Here is a 16310-nt window from a genome sequence, read left to right as displayed (position 1 = left end):
GAGTTCTCCATACAAATATCTCTAGAAATTCTATCATAATCCGGATCTCCATTCACCCTTTGGTGGTATCCAGGTTCACTAAAGCGGACTGATTTTAGTCCCAATACTTTCTTGATGGCGTCTGAGCTAAAGTCTACTTCCATCCCCCGTACATAACTCTTGTACGTTGGGGCTTCACCCATGTCAAGTCTTGGGATATTGGCATAGAACTCTCTTATGATATTTGCATTGACTCGAGTGATAGGTGAGACGAGTTCTTCCCATTTCCTCTTTCTAATCTTGTCCTTCATTTCTTGGCACCCTTCATCTGGTAGCATGAAAGGAACCTCTGGATATATCTTCTTCTCATTCATCCATTGAAGTTGTAATTGATGGAACCAAGATCTAAATCTCCATCGGTCATATTCATGTTTACTCTCCTCCATCATGGGATCTTTCCCTTTTCTTCGTTTGGTTCTTGAGGAAGAGGCCATGATCACTTGGTTGTGTGATCTCTTTGGGGTTAAAGGGAGTGTGAAGAAAGTTGGAGATTTTGACAAGAAAAGTGATTGAGGCTGAGCTTATATGATGAAGAATGATGATGGGAATGGAGTTTGAATGGTTGGAGTGCAGAGGTATGCAACGATTCGGTTATGTGCATGGCTTGAAGGTGGTGTGTTACTTAAACGAATAATGGAAGGCTGGGATGCAATTGGACACTATGTGAATCAAAGGTGTGCATGTGAGGGTGAATGAAGACAAAACTTGCTTCTTCAATGGTCTATACTGTGATCATTCCAAGGAGTGGAAGATTCACTTTTTGAGACATGTGATGGGATTTTTTCCTCATGCTATGCTCTTCCTTTGTCTTGTCTCTTTCATTGAGTGTTCTTTGACCACCTAGTCATCACAACAAGACATCAAGGATCAACATTATCAAACCGTGGCAAGAATGCTTCCTTTATTCACAACTATATGAACTCTCATTCCTTATATCCATTGTGACCGTGACTTTTCTTGGAGGACACCAAACTTAATGTTTGGTCATATAGTTTAAAAATGTTTCTTCCTCCAACTAGTGTTTTTGAAATCCCAATGTCACTCTTGGTTAAATGTTTATAAGAAATGTTTTCATCATAATTTTCCTTTTTCTCTCTTTTTTTTTCATGAAGGATCAATTGTGTCCCTTAATCAGTGCATCAAGGTTTGATGAACACCAAACTTGTCTCTTGCTTAAGGGGTAAATGTGAGATGCTAGTAGTTAATCACAATTGATGCCTTCATCACAGAATATGATTTCCTTTTAATTGAAAAGTCTCAGAAAGAGACAATGTATGACCATTGATGCATGATTTTTAATTTTCATGAGAAGAAAAACACCAAACTTAGTGTTTGGTCATATGCTAGGCATATAGTATGAAAATGTTTGTAACACTGGTTTGGTGTGCTTGAAGGTACACCAAACTTTAGAAGTCTTAGCATATGTTTAAAAAAAATTGCATGCATTCATTAAGTACGTCCAGGAAAAAAAAATTCATGCTCAGGTGATCATAGCTTATTGAATTTAAAATGACATGAATCTTAAATCATGGGTTGCCTCCCATGGAGCGCTCTTTTATTGTCACTAGCTTGACATTGGGGCTTTCTTTTATGGTGGTTGATGATTGTAGTGCCTCAACTTGTCTCCCCTGACTGTGATCCTCCTCTTTGTTCCTTGGTGTTCAATTTCAGCATGCTCTAATGAGAGTATATTGCTGACAGTGTAGTAATCATCAGTCTGTTGGCTTGCTCCTAGTTGTTGATAAATTAATTGCACTTGATCACCTTTAGAAAGCCCTTCTGTTGGAATCTTTCTGTTCTTTCAACCTCTTTTTGTTTTGTTTCTGTGTTTCTTCCCCTTTTTTGTTGATCTTTCTTCTCTGGCTGTAGACTTACTTTGGAGATCTCTCTTCTTAGTGGCTAATATTCCAGTATCCTCTTAAACTTCTTCATCTTTCTGCACAATCTTTTGCCTTGGGATGTTGCTGTGAATCACCTTGTTGCTTTCTTCCTTTAACTGTGATTCTTCCTTGTCGAATTCCATATAATCTTTCTTCTCATCATTGAACTGCGCTTCTGGTAATACTTTCAGAGTGACACTCTTATCATGCATTATGAGAGTTAATTCTCCTTGTTCTACGTCTATGATAGCCCTGGCAGTGGCCAAGAACGGTCTCCTAAGTATGATGGAGTCACTTTCATCCTCATTTGAATCTAGAACCACAAAATCTGCAGGGTATATGAATTTGTCCACTTTGACTAGAAGATTTTCAATTACACCCCTGGGGTATACCATTGACTTATCTACCAGCACTAGAGACATCTGTACCGGTTTAACTTCCTCTATATGCAGTTTTTTTACCAAAGAGGAGGGAATTAAGTTAATACTTGCTCCTAGATTGCACATTGCCTTAGTGATAGTTAATTCCCCAACGGTGCAAGGCAGCAAAAAGCTTCCTGGGTCTTCAAGCTTAGGAGGAAGCCCTTTTTGAATCAAAACCCTGCATTCCTCAGTAAGCAGTATGGTCTCTTTCTCATTCCAACTTCTTTTTTTGTTGATAAGCTCCTTCAAAAACTTGGCATACAGAGGCATTTGCTCAAGTGCTTCAGCCAAGGGAATATTGATTTCCAGCTTTTTGAAAGTCTCAAGGAACTTGTGAAATTGTTGGTCCTTTGCCTCCTTGTTGAATCTCTGGGGATATGGCAGTGGAGGTACAAAGGTCTTCTCTGCTTGTTGCTTTTGATTTTTGGTTGGCTCTTCAATTGCTTCATTCCCCTTTTTTGGAATTTTTGATTGTTCCTCCTTTTCTTGAGTTTGCTTTGAAGCTTGCTTGCTTGCCATTGCATCATCATCATTGGCTCCCTCTGTGTGTGTTAGCTGTTTCTCTTCTATTGGTCTTTTGCTGCTCTCTACTTGCTTCTTTGTAGTGTCATTGTTGCTCATCAATGTTCTCCCACTCCTTAATTGTATTGCCTTGCATTCTTCCTTAGGATTTGGGATTGTGTCACTCGGCAGTGAGCTTGAAGGTCTCTCAACAGAAATCTGTTTGGAGATTTGCCCAATTTGCCTCTCTAGGCTCTTCATGGAGGCTTCATGGTTCTTGGTTGTCATTTCTTGTTGTTTCCACATTTTGTCTATCAAGGTTTCCAAGTTGGTGAGTCTTTGAGATTCAGGTGATGCTTGCGGTGGGTTGTGAGATGTGGATGGTGGATGGTGGGTATTTTGGTTGGTGGGTTGGTTATTAGATTGGTAATGGTTGGGGTTGGGGTAGTTGTTTTGAGGCTTTCTGTAGGGGTTTTGGTTAGTTTGCTGCTGGTTGTGGTTTTGGTTGTTTCTTGAAGTATTTTGGTTTGAGTTCCTCTGCCATGGTTGTTGGTTCTGGTTGTGATTATCTCCCCATCTGAGGTTTGGGTGGTTCTTCCAGGATGGATTGTATGTGTCACCATACACTTCATTCTGTCTAGAATTTTGGTTGTGCATGTATTGGACTTGTTCTTGCTGCTGCTCCTCTTGAGTTTCTTCATTTTGCCCCCATGTGGATGATGGTTGGCTTGTGTTAACTGCTGCAACTTGGAGGCTATCAATCCTCTTGGCCATTTGCTCAAATTGTTGTTGAATTTGCTGCTGCATCATCTTGTTTTGAGCCAAGATTGAGTCCACTCCTTCTAGCTCCATTACTCCTCTCCTTTGCGATGGTTGGCGATTTCTTTGATGAGCGAAGAAATATTGATTGTTGGCCATCATGTCAATAAGATTTTGAGCTTCTTCTGCTGTTTTCATCAGTTGCAATGATCCTCCAACTGAGTGGTCAAGTGATTCTTGAGCCTTTAGAGTGAGTCCTTCATAGAAGTTCTGTAGCTTGTCCCACTCAGTGAACATTTCTGGTGGACATTTCCTCAGCAGAGCCTTGTATCTCTCCCATGCTTCATACAGATTTTCAGCATCCAATTGTGTGAATGTTTGCACCTCAGTCTTCAGCCTGATGACTCTTTGAGGTGGATAGAATTTGGCTAGAAATTTAGTTACCAAGTCATCCCAACTAGTGATGCTTCCTTGGGGAAAAGTTTCAAGCCATTGTGCGGCCTTGTCCCTTAATGAGAATGGGAACAGCAGAAGCTTGTAAGTTTCAGGATTCACGCCATTGGACTTGACAGTGTCACAAATCCTTAAGAATGTAGATAGATGTTGATTTGGATCCTCCAATGGTCCTCCCCCAAACGAGCAGTTGTTTTGGACCAATGTAATGAGTTGTGGCTTCAGTTCAAAGTTATTTGCATTGACATTAGGGGTGAGAATGCTGCTTCCACAATGTCTAGCATTTGCAAAGGTATAGGAGGCCAATACTCTCCTCTGCTGTGGGTTATTGTCAACCCCTCCTCCTGGATTAGATGGATCTCCTTCCATCTCGTGATATTCTTCCTCAGATTCTTCCTCTCCAACAATATTTTTCCCTCTTTCAGCTTTTCTTAACCTTCTAAGAGTTCTCTGGTCAGTTTCAGATAAAACAGGAATGGATCTCCCTGTACCTGACATACAAACACAACAAAAGAAACACCACCAGTAACTCTTCAATCTATTGCTAGAATGAAGTTTAGTTTAAGCAAAATTTCAAACAGTTAGCGTGTTAGTCAAAAATTTGAGAAACAGAAAATAAAAATGCTAGATCTAGATCTCCACTTCACGTAATCATTGTCAATCTATTTCAATCCCTGGCAACGGCGCCAAAAACTTGATGCGTATTTTCGGAAAACGAAAAATGAATTCCAAATACACAAAACTAACCGGCAAGTGCACTGGGTCGTGTCAAGTAATAAAACTCACGGGAGTGAGGTCGATCCCACAGGGATTGAAGGATTGAGCAATTTTAGTTTAGTGGTTGATTTAGTCAAGCGAATCAAGAGTTGATTTGAGTGGTTTGTATTCGACAGAATTTAAATTGCATGAAATTAAAAGGGAGAAGGGTAGATTGCAGAAAATTAAAGAGCAAAGAAAGTAAATAAGCTAAATCTTAAAGAACAAGTAATGTAAATTTCAGAAACTTAGATTGCAAGAAATGTAAATTGCAGAATCTTAAAGTGTAAGAAATGTAAATGGCTTGAATTGTAAAGGGAATTGGGAATTGGATTTGCAGAAATTAAACAAGGAACAATAAATTGCAACAAACAGGAATGTCAAAGATGGATTCAATTGAACCAGATCTTGACAAAAATGGAAATCAGCTTGGTGTAGCAATGAAACAGGGAAATTGAAATTTAAAGCTGTAGATCTCAAGACCCAAGAGACTAGATAACCAAGTCTAGATCCCACTGCCTTCCTAGATCCAGCAAGAACAATTGCAAGGGAAATGTAAATTGCAGAGAGAATAAAAGAAGAAGCAATGAACAGAAATTGAATTTTGATTATGCAGAAAATTAAACAAGATCCAAAGGTGAGATTGAAACAGAAGTTCTTCAATTCTCCACCTAAGATCCCAAGCAAGAAAAGTAAAGAGTGCTCAACAAGAACCAGGAAGAAGAGAGATCAATTCTCCTCCCCAATTCTCTAGAATTCTAAAACAGCAAAACAAAAAAATGTAAAGTGAGTTCTCTACTGTAAGTGTTATGAAAATTCTAAAAGGAAGCTCTCTCAAAACTTAAATCCTAAGCTATTTATACACTTTCTTCAAATGGTCTTCAAACCTTGAATTGGGCCTTTGTTCTTGATGGAATTGGGTTGATAAAGGCCTTGGTTGATTGCTCTTGGAGTTGGAGAAAGATCCATTGTGAACCGGGTTGAAAAACATAAAAGCTTGAGTAAAAGTTTGAGTAAAAGTTTGAGGTCAAACTTTTACTCAAACTTTTCGCATCAGCTAAGCTTCCTTGCTGCTACCAACGTTTGAGCCAAAGTTTGAGGTCAAACTTTTGCTCAAACGTTGGCCCCCTTGTAAATATGTGTTGCGCCAACGTTTGAGCAAAAGTTTGACCTCAAACGTTGGCGCAAGCTTTTTCCTCCAGAGTGTGCAAGTGTGGTGCCAACGTTTGAGCAAAAGTTTGACCTCAAACGTTGGCGCAAGCTTTTTTCTCCAGGGTATTGATTTTTTGATCCCAAAAGTTTGAGCTAAAGTTTGAGGTCAAACTTTTGCTCAAGCTTTTTTCCTCTGGAGTGTTTTCAACTCTTTTAAAAGTTTGAGCTAAAGTTTGAGGTCAAACTTTGGCTAAAACTTTTTGTTTTCTCTTGCTCCTAGCCCTTCCTTCTTTCTTCAACCTTCTTCAAAACTCTTTTCACCTATCATTAATCAACCAAACACATCAAAGCTTTGCTCAAAATCATGAGTTTGTTATTCTTTCATAATATATGACAATTATAGCATAAAATCTCATGAAATTGCATTAATTCATACATGGTTGATTAAATCAAAGGAGACATGGAAATCTACCCAATTGGCTTGCTTATGGCTCAAGATAGTGCATAAATCAATTGAAAACAAAAGAAAAAGGCTAGTGAAACTAGGCTAAGATGACTTGTCATCAAGGAGGACTCCAATAAATTCATATCTGACTTTCTGCAAATCTGTGACACGGTTAAGACGAATAGAGTAAACCCCGAGGTATACAAGCTCATGCTCTTCCCCTTTGCTATGAGGGACAGAGCAAAGCTATGGCTGGATTCTCAGTCTAAGGAGAGCATGGACACATGGGACAAGGTGGTCACTGGATTTCTGGCCAAGTTCTTTCTACCCCAGAAGCTGAGTAAGCTTAGAGTGGAAGTTCAGAACTTTAGACAGAAAGAACAAGAGTCCCCCTACGAAGCCTGGGAAAGGTACAAACAACTGATCAGGAGATGCCCTCCCGACATGATTTCAGATTGGACCAGGCTAGAGATCTTTTATGATGACCTCTCTAAGATGGCCAAGATGTCACTGGACCATTCAGCAGGTGGTTCATGTAACACCTTAACTTTTAGCACCTCGTGATTGTACTAAAAGTCCGAGTGCTACTTACCTCTAAACCTGTTTATTATATACTATTTGTATTTAATATTGAACCTTCGCGAATACGAACCGAAACTTTAATCAAGAAAAAGAAAGGTTTTTACTTTAAACCTCTTAATCACAAAAATATATATATTCACATAGCATTATTTACATAGACAAATTAAGAGATCGTCAAATACAAGTTTTTACCCCTCTAAAAACCAAAGAAAATAAGCGACGAGGGAAAATAAAGACTAAAACAAAATAAAAAAAACAGTAAATACGGATATATATGTACATAAAACTCTTATGTTCAGTCGCAACTCCGCGCCAAGGATTCTTGAACCTGTTGCTGAAAAGAAAAATCTATAGGGGGATGAGAACGTCGTCCTCGCATGTTCTCAGTAGGGAAGGTGAATGCCGTGAGAGTAAAGAAATAATATGCAAATGAATACTTTATAACTTTAAAAAGAATTACCTTTAAAAATATTTGAACTCACTTTAAAGACTTTAGTTAGTTTTCTTTAAATTAGATTACTAAGTTTGCAGCATAACAAAATACCCAGTTAAGCACACAAGCAAGACACCAAGACAAACAACACAAGCACAGGAAAATAAAATAAATAACCACAATCAAATGCTAATGCGCAAACAATATGATGCATGTATGTCCTATGTAGGCCATGAGCTCATGTGTCGGTTGCCTACCCGCTCCCAACATTACCCGGGCACGAGTCCCAGATATGGCTTTCCAGATGCATACAGTGTGCTTATAAGTCTTACGGCTAGGCCGCATACAGTGTGACTTTCAAATCAACGAGCTTACGTCTGGAAAATAGTTCTCAGTCTGTGGGCATCCCCACTATACATTCGGTACTAAGGCCCAAATAAAGTCGCATATGCTCTCATGTGGCAGACATTCCTTTAATTAATATATTCCTTTGTCGTTAAGTGGTTTAAAATAAAGAATCTTCGTTTTCTTAAGTAAAGGTTTCAGTTTGTATTCACAAAGGCTTAATATGAAATAAAAATAGTATAGAATAAAAAGGTTTAGAGGTACATGACGCCTGGAATTTTAGTACGATTATGGGGTGCTAAAAGTTAGGGTGTTATAGTTCACTACACATGAAAAAGATGCCTGAGGAGGCGAATGAGCTCATTGAGATGGTGGCCAACAACCAGTACATGTACACTTCTGAGAGGAACCATGTAAATACTGGGACTACTCAAAAGAGAGGAGTCATGGAAGTAGAAACACTGGATGCTATTTTGGCACAGAACAAGCTCATGTCCCAGCAGATAAGCATGATCTCTCAACACTTGACCGGGATGCAAGTTTCAGCCGTCAACACTCAAGATGCATCCTATGAAGGAGACGTTGGTGACATTGCTTAGCCCACTGTAACGACCCAACTTCCAATATGTCATGATCGTACCAAATGTAAGGCGTTACTGACCTGTTTTCCTTATTAACTATTTAATATTGAGCCTTTAGTTCGATATCGTATTTCAGTTTTAGTAGAAAATGCCAGAAAATTTTATTTTTGTTTATCAAATCATATATCAAGCATCACCAAATAATAATAATCATATAATTACTAGTAAATATTATACAAACAAATTCAAGTGTAACTTAGATACAACTCCTATCCCTCTTATAAAATAAAATCTTAAGCAACAAAGGCGAGGGAATTCTATGAAAGCAACTCAATTCAAAAACTTAACTCATAAATAAGGTCTAACAATCGCCTGCAGCTTCAAACTAAGTCTTCGAACCTGTATCACTGAAAGGGTGGAAGATTTTGGGGTGAGAACAAACCACACGTTCTCAGTAGGGAATGGGAATGCCGTAAAAGTAATGATTAACATGCAAATAATTAACTTTTACTTAATAAACCATCTTTGTCAAACCCTTTGAAATACTTTTTAATCTTACCTTAGATAAGTAATTACTTTCTTTAAATTCCTAAACCCAAAACAAATCTCAATTGAAAAACTTGTCATATTAAATATCTTTCAGCCACATAATTGATTCTCAGTCATAACAACAGATAGTAATCATTTTTATCCATTCACAAAATACTAGCACAAGTAAGAAACTCAATTCATCACAAAAACAAATCACAATAAGATAAACAACACAATCACAAAGAGGTAATACAAGCAAACACAACCAAATGCAAATGCACAACCAATATGATGCATGTTTGTCCTAAGCAGGCCATGAGCTCACGTGTCGGTTTACACCCTGCAACCCGACATTACCCAGGAACTAGTCCTAGATATGGCTTTAACTCTGTAGGTGAACTTCGGCCTACAGAAATAGCACTCCCATAAGTGAACTTCGGCTTACAGGAATAGTTTAACCACAACACAACAACTTTCTGTAGGTGAACTTCGGCCTACAGAAATAGCACCTCTGTAAGTGAACTTCGGCTTACAGAAATGGCGCCCCTGTAAGTGAACTTCGGCTTACAGGTATCACAACTCACTGTAGGTGAACTTTGGCCTACAGGAGCAACACCCTGAGATACACAATTGGTATTCACTGCAGGTGAACTTCGGCCTACAGGAATAACAACTTACTGTAGGTGAACTTGGGCCTACAGGACCTCTAGAGCCAACAGAAAAGCAGCAGATGAATATACAAATATCTCTGGAGTTGCCTTAACGCAACAAATGACCTTTCAACAGGCCCTCTGCTTGTTCTCTATTCTCTTTATCATATTACTCTTTTCACTTTGAATCCTTAACACATTTTCTTAAACCTTTCTTAACTTTCTCAAGCATTCGTTCATAAAAATCACAATCATCAATTCAGTTCATAATCTCTGCCTTGGCAATCTTGAGTCAAGCCAACTTTAAAACTATCTTTCATTTTAGTTCTATATCAAAGACTCAAGAAAAATCATTTATTTTAAATGCATTAAACACTTTTCAAAACTTAACCTTTCATTAGATGTAATCAAATAAAACTCTTTCTCATGTTTACTAACTTCCCAAAGATTCAAAAATCATCTCTCTTACTATTCAAATTCAAATATTAATATTTCACCACATTTCTAAAAAGGTAATCCTTTATTTCAAGCCCAAAACATAACTCTTTCTATATTGAATCAAATTCAAAACATAAGTTCTTTCTTAAATAATTCAAGTTCGAAACATAATTCCTTTCCTTGGTAAATTGAACTCAAAATATTTTAATTCTTTTCTAAACTAAATAAAGCTCAAGTAATATAATTTTCCAAATTCAAAGCTTCTAAAATAACTTTTCAAATGAAACCTCAGATTTTTATAAAATTTCGGCAGCACCTCCCCTAAAACCCGGACTTAGCCACCCTTACGGGTTCCTTCTTTCTCAACATCTCATCAACTTTTCTCACAGGTATCAAATAAAGGTTCTCAATCAATCAGAAAATCCACAATTTGCTATTCTCACATAATCCATCAATCCAACTTCAAACTCATCAAATCATAAATTAAGTTAACCAAAAGACTAATAGTTCCTCATTCCCAAATATCCAAACACATTATCGCCCCACTTAACTAGAAATTTTAGTAACATTGACACCAAAACACAAAAATATGTATTGTTCACAAAATCTTGGTTCTCCTATAATCAACTATTATATTCACCCAAAAAGTCAACTTCATATAGTTTCCAGTTATTACAAATTATCTTTATACTTTTAATAATAACTGCATCAGTTTATAATTTAGATTTTAAGGAATTAATTTAACAATCGATTTACAATCCCTTTACGAATCACAACTTCAAACCTAGCTTATCAAAAATTAATTCAACACCCAATGTATTGCTTACAAGCAAAATCAGAATCTCCAGCAAACATTCACCAAGCAATCCTCAATTCACATATTACTGTAATCAAAGCACAAACATAACGTACTCATAGCTAGCCCAGCTAGCCCAACTAATCAGAATTAAGTAAAGTAATCAAACCACTGATCATTGTCATAACAACCTCAAAAGCAGTCACAATTCACAGCCATAGCCAGGATCAATAAATTATGATATAGAAAATTAGTCCAGCCATCACAGAATTATTTATATACTCTTAAAGTTACTATATTATTTTAGAAAATCAGGTTCTCAAGACAGTTTAATCCTTTAAGTTCTAATCCTTCAATAACCACCAGATCAAATTTCAGCCAGTCACAAGTCAATTTTACAGCCATTCCGGTACATCGGATAACTAAAATCAACAGCAAGCACTTGTTTTCAACAATTGGAATATAACCACAACTCAACCAATTTAGCATAATTACATCAAAATCAGAAAACCAATATCAATCACAACAGCAACCAAAATTAATCTTTTCAAGTAATCACTTACAACAATAAAACCCAGTAACGTTCACAGCAACAGTCCACACTCAATTCTTCAATTATCCATACGACAGCTTTTCAATAATTAACCCAGCATATATCAATTTAATAAATTACACTAAACTAATCATTATTCACAACCACATTTAATTCCAGTCATAGCTCAAAATATTCACAACAACTAACAAATTTCAAATGCATTTCAGGTCATTCATGTCAATTAAGAAATTCTTAACCATTGTTAACCATTTGCACTTATTCAAATAACTTGGTGGGCATTCTAAATTAAAAAAGTTTAATCCCCTACCTCAGAGTGTCGAAATTTACAGAATTTAAACGTGACTCCAACTTCGTTCTAACTCGCATCAACAACAACAGTAGCTCTAACAGTTTCCTGATGGTATCAACAGTATCCCCTATGATAGTTCTAGCAGTAAACAGGGAAAATAGAGTAGCAGCACTGAACAAAAAAATAGGTTTCCTTAGTTAGAACAGATGAAAGACATAGGAATAGGATAGAAACAGAGCAAGGATTAAAGCTCACGGTCTCAAAAATGGAGGAATTGGAACCAAATCAATAGCTTCAATGGCAGCTCTGATGGCGGCAGAAGCTTCGGTAGCTGCGAGAACCAGGAGCAGCGACAGAGCTGGGCAATCCTCCACTTCAAACCTCCAAAAATAGCACCAGCTCCAACAAAGCTTGACGGTGGTAGAGGTTGACTTCAGTGCTGGTGATGCTGGACAGAACGACGAAGGGAACGGAGGGCATGAACGGCAGCACTGGAACGACGGTGGTGGAACTCTCGCGGTGGTGGCCGTGGATCGATGGCGACAATGGCGTAGAGCACAGCTCCTCTCCTTGGTGGTGGCCCTGACTCTCGCATTCGTTCTCTCTCTCTGCTGGCCCCTCGACGGTGACGGCTCCAAGGAAGACGACGAGAAAGGACGGCGGTGGCTCCTCGTGGTGGTCGCTCTCCTCCTTTCAGCGACGTCAGCAGCGACGACAGGCCCTCGAAGCGGTGGCGGCAGAACGCGAATGGACGACGGCGACGCGGGCTCGGGCTCTATGGACGGGACGGCGCTGCGCAGCAGCTCGACGGCGACGGTGGTACCAGGCCGGCGACGCTCTTCTTCCCTTCTGCCGGCGCTATCTCTTCCTCCGGTCTCCTCTGTGTGTGTGTGTGATTTTTACGTTTAGGAAAGGAAGGGGAGAAATGGGGGTACGGCTGAGTGTGGTGAGGGAGTTAGGGTTAGGGTTTCTGGGATTTGGGAATTAGGATTTCTGATTCAATTTGGGAATTTGGGATTAGAAATTAAGATTTTATAAAATAATAAGGATAGGTATGAATAGATATTTTGATAAAATTGAAGGGTAGAGTTATTTTAAAATCAAATATACTATCTTAAAAATATTTAGGAACATTATTTATCAACATATTGCTAAGTTAAATCAATTATTTCTAATAAAATAATTTCTAGGAGTTCAAATTAATAACATAATTCATTTAAAATAGAATTTATTTAAATTAAATTATACAAATCTTCTTATTTTTCAATTACTAACATTATAATTTCAATTATATCAAATATCTAATAAAGATTATATAAAAATTCTAATTAATTTAAACTTCAATTATCATGAAACTCCATTTAATTACCTTTAGTAAAATAATTTTCTTAAAATAAGATTATCAACAAATATAATAAATCACAAATAACTAATCATTTGATTTTCAAAAACTAGGATTGTTATACCCACCATGGAAGAAGTTAATTACATGGGAAATTCCTCCAGAAATTCTAATAATGATCCATATGCAAATACTTTTAATTAGGGATGGAGGAATCACCCTAACTTTGGGTGGAGGGAGTAGCAGCGGCCTCAACAAGGCTTCAACAACAATCAGGATGGAACCAATCAAAATAGCTTCAACAATAGATAGTTCTAACCCTCTTAGTAGCTGATGGAGATGCCTAAGCAAAGCCTTACTGGCTTAGCCACAATAGTTTCTGAGCTCTCCAAGACCACTCATAGCTTCATGCAAGAGACACAGTCCTCAATTTAGAATTTGGAGATACAAGTGGGTTAGTTGAGCAGTAGGATACCTGAGAGACCTCTCAACACTCTTCCAAGCAACAAAGAGGTAAATCCAAGGGAAGAGTGCAAGGCCCTCACTATGGACAAGAAGGCCGAACCCAAGGAGGAAGTTGTTGCTAAGGATTTGCAAGAGGAAGAGGCTCAGGAGGAGATTAGAAATGCACAAGTACACACCCAAGTCAAGATGAAGGAGCCTGAAGTACAACCCTCTCTAAGCATGCAAAAGGAGACTGAGGATGAACAAATTGCTAAATTCTTGGTAGTCTTCAAGAAGCTACAAATCAACATTCCTTTTGCTAAGGTGTTGGAAAAGAAGCCTCCCTATATGGCCAATTTAAAAAGTATATTTTCTAAGAAGAAGGCCTTGAGGGAAGATGAAACGGTGGTTTTCACAAGGAGTGTAGTGTACTAGTGCAAAAAAAGCTGCCTTAGACATTGCCAGATCCCAGGACCTTCCTAATTCCTTGCACTATAGGGACCATCACATTTGAGAAGGCACTATGCGACCTTAGATCAAACATAAATCTGATGCATCTCTCTGTGATGAAGAAACTGGGGACCCAAGAGGCACAGCCCACAAGGATCTCACTGGAGATGGCAGATAAGTCCTTAAAGAGGGCCTATGGTTTGGTGGAGAACGTCCTAGTAAAGGTTGAAGAGCTTTACCTCCCTGCAGACTTCATGATACTTGACACTGCAGAGGGAAAGGATGACTCCATCATCCTAGGAAGGCCATTTCTAGCAACTGGGAGAGCCTTGATTGATATCAAAAGAGGAGAGCTCATCCTAAGGATGTATGAGGACCATTACTATTCAAGATTCCTAAGCATCAACCTCTCTCAGACAAAGGAGGAGGTACTAGCATACAACACCTAGTGTTTCAACCTTCTCTCTCAGTGGAAAGTCATACAGAGCCCCCAGATATCAAACCTAAGTTTAGTGTTGGGCATTCACCACCTACCATTGAATGAGGAGTGATGGACGGAATTAATGTATCACTACGAAAATTCCTTCGGCAAGTATACTGATGAGAAGACTTTTGTGTGGTCTAGAATTCACAAATAAAGTCTCGTTATAAGTATAGTTTCTAAACCAACAATAGTCCTTTCATACAAAAGATTGTTTGTCACAAGTACAAATCCCTAAATATATAAAGTGAAGTATTGAACCTCGGGTCGTTCTCCCTAGGAATTGCAAACAAGTGTTCTTGTTATTGGTTATGAGTTGTATATTTGGGGTTTTGGATAAGAAACATGAAAAGTAAATGGAGATGAAATTCAAATAACAAAAGGTCTTGGCAAGGTTTGGTGGTCAAGGATCTCTATCCCTATCACTAACAACAACATGAGAATTGGCAAGGATCAACCCCATTAAGTCATCCTCTAACTAATAAAGGAAAGTCAAATGAGCTATGTCAATCCAAGTCCATAAGTCCTAGTTCTCCACCAAATCAATTAGTGAGATCTAGCGTTAATGGCTCCCAATCATCAATCACTTGGACATTAATAACTCAAGAGTTCCTAAGTTACCTTCCCAAGCCAAGAGCACTAAAATTCTACTCTAAAATCCAACCAAGCATTTTATCAAACACTTGAAAGGCATAAAAGGAAAGCATAGTAAAATTGCAAGGAAAGTAAATCTACACTACTCAATTGCAAGGAATTAAATAACAACAAATCAAATGAACAATAAAGGAACATGAATCATAAATTGTATTAAAGGAAAATGGAAGAACAAAAGAGCATCAACACTACAAGAATTAAGTGCAAAACTAGAGAGAAGAAAGGTAGAAGAAGAAGAATTGCAAAAGGAAAAGTAAATCAAAGCATGAAATTAACCTAGATCTAAGAATTCCTAATCTAGATCTAACCTACACCTAATTCTAGAGAGAAGTGAGAGCTTCTCTCTCTAAAACTAACTAAAACTAATCCTAATGTGTGTAAATGATGCTAAGTGTTGTTTCCCTTCAATCCTTGGTCCTTTAAATAAATTTTGGCGCCAAAGTTGGTTGCAAATTGGGCCCCACAGCTCCTCAAAATTGCTGGGTACGTTTTCTATTAAAATATCATGTGCGGCCACCGACGCGTACGCGTGCAGTGCGCGTGTGTGTCCCTTTCATTTTTGTGATCCACGCGTGTGCGTACGGTGCGCGTGCGCGTGGATGAAGATATCCAAATCTTTGGCTTTTTCATGTGTTCTCCACTTTGCATGCTTTTCTCTCTATTCCCTTGATCCATTCCTAGCCTTTTCAACCTGAAATCACTTAACAAACAAATCAAGGCATCTAGTGGAATCAAAGGTGAATTAAATTTAGCTAATTAAGGGCTAGAAAGCATGTTTTCACACTTAATCATAAATTGGGAGACAATCATGAAACCATGCTATTTCATTGAATAAATATGGATAAAAGGTGATAAAATCCCTTAAAATCAATACAAGATAAACCTTAAATATGGGGTTAATCATATATCTAATTGTTGTCAAGTAAAAACTCACAGGAGTAAGGTCGATCCCACGAGGATTAATGGATTAAGCAAACAATAGTTGATTGATTATTCTAATTAGACAAACATTAAGGAGAGATAATCAACAAAAAATGTAAATGACATGAAAGTAAAGGAAAGCAATAAAGTGCAAGAAAGTAAATGGCAAGGAAAGCAAAGTGCAAGTAAAGTACTGGAAATGTAAAGTGCAGAAAATGGAAATAACCATAAAGTAAATAAAAGAAAGAAATATAAAATAAGCATTGGGATCAAGAAATTTTGCATTCTCCGGATTAATTGATTTCATCTCATCTTCAATCATGCAACTCATTGACCTCTTGGCAATCATGAGTAATTGAGTCCTAATTCCTTGGTAACTCAATCTCCCCAATCTTGATCAATAGCCAATC

At 37.9% G+C, this 16310-nt stretch overlaps 1 protein-coding gene across 1 annotated transcript; it reads right to left on the bottom strand.

Moving 5' to 3' along the window:
- Positions 1-5408: 5408 nt before the first annotated feature.
- LOC148571147 (uncharacterized) lies at positions 5409-12507 on the bottom strand (the record flags this gene model as incomplete). Its single annotated transcript, XM_088507219.1, has 3 exons — positions 5409-6283; positions 11627-11779; positions 11864-12507. Coding segments are annotated over 3 exons (801 nt in total), but the record flags the coding sequence as incomplete, so codon positions are not given.
- Positions 12508-16310: the final 3803 nt, after the last annotated feature.

The sequence above is a fragment of the Arachis ipaensis genome, chromosome B3 (genome assembly GCF_059453495.1).
Source record: "Arachis ipaensis isolate K30076 ecotype BB chromosome B3, ASM5945349v1, whole genome shotgun sequence".
NCBI lineage: Eukaryota > Viridiplantae > Streptophyta > Magnoliopsida > Fabales > Fabaceae > Arachis > Arachis ipaensis.
The sequence above is the reverse complement of the archived record's forward strand: the minus strand, read 5'-3'. Positions and strand labels throughout refer to the sequence as shown.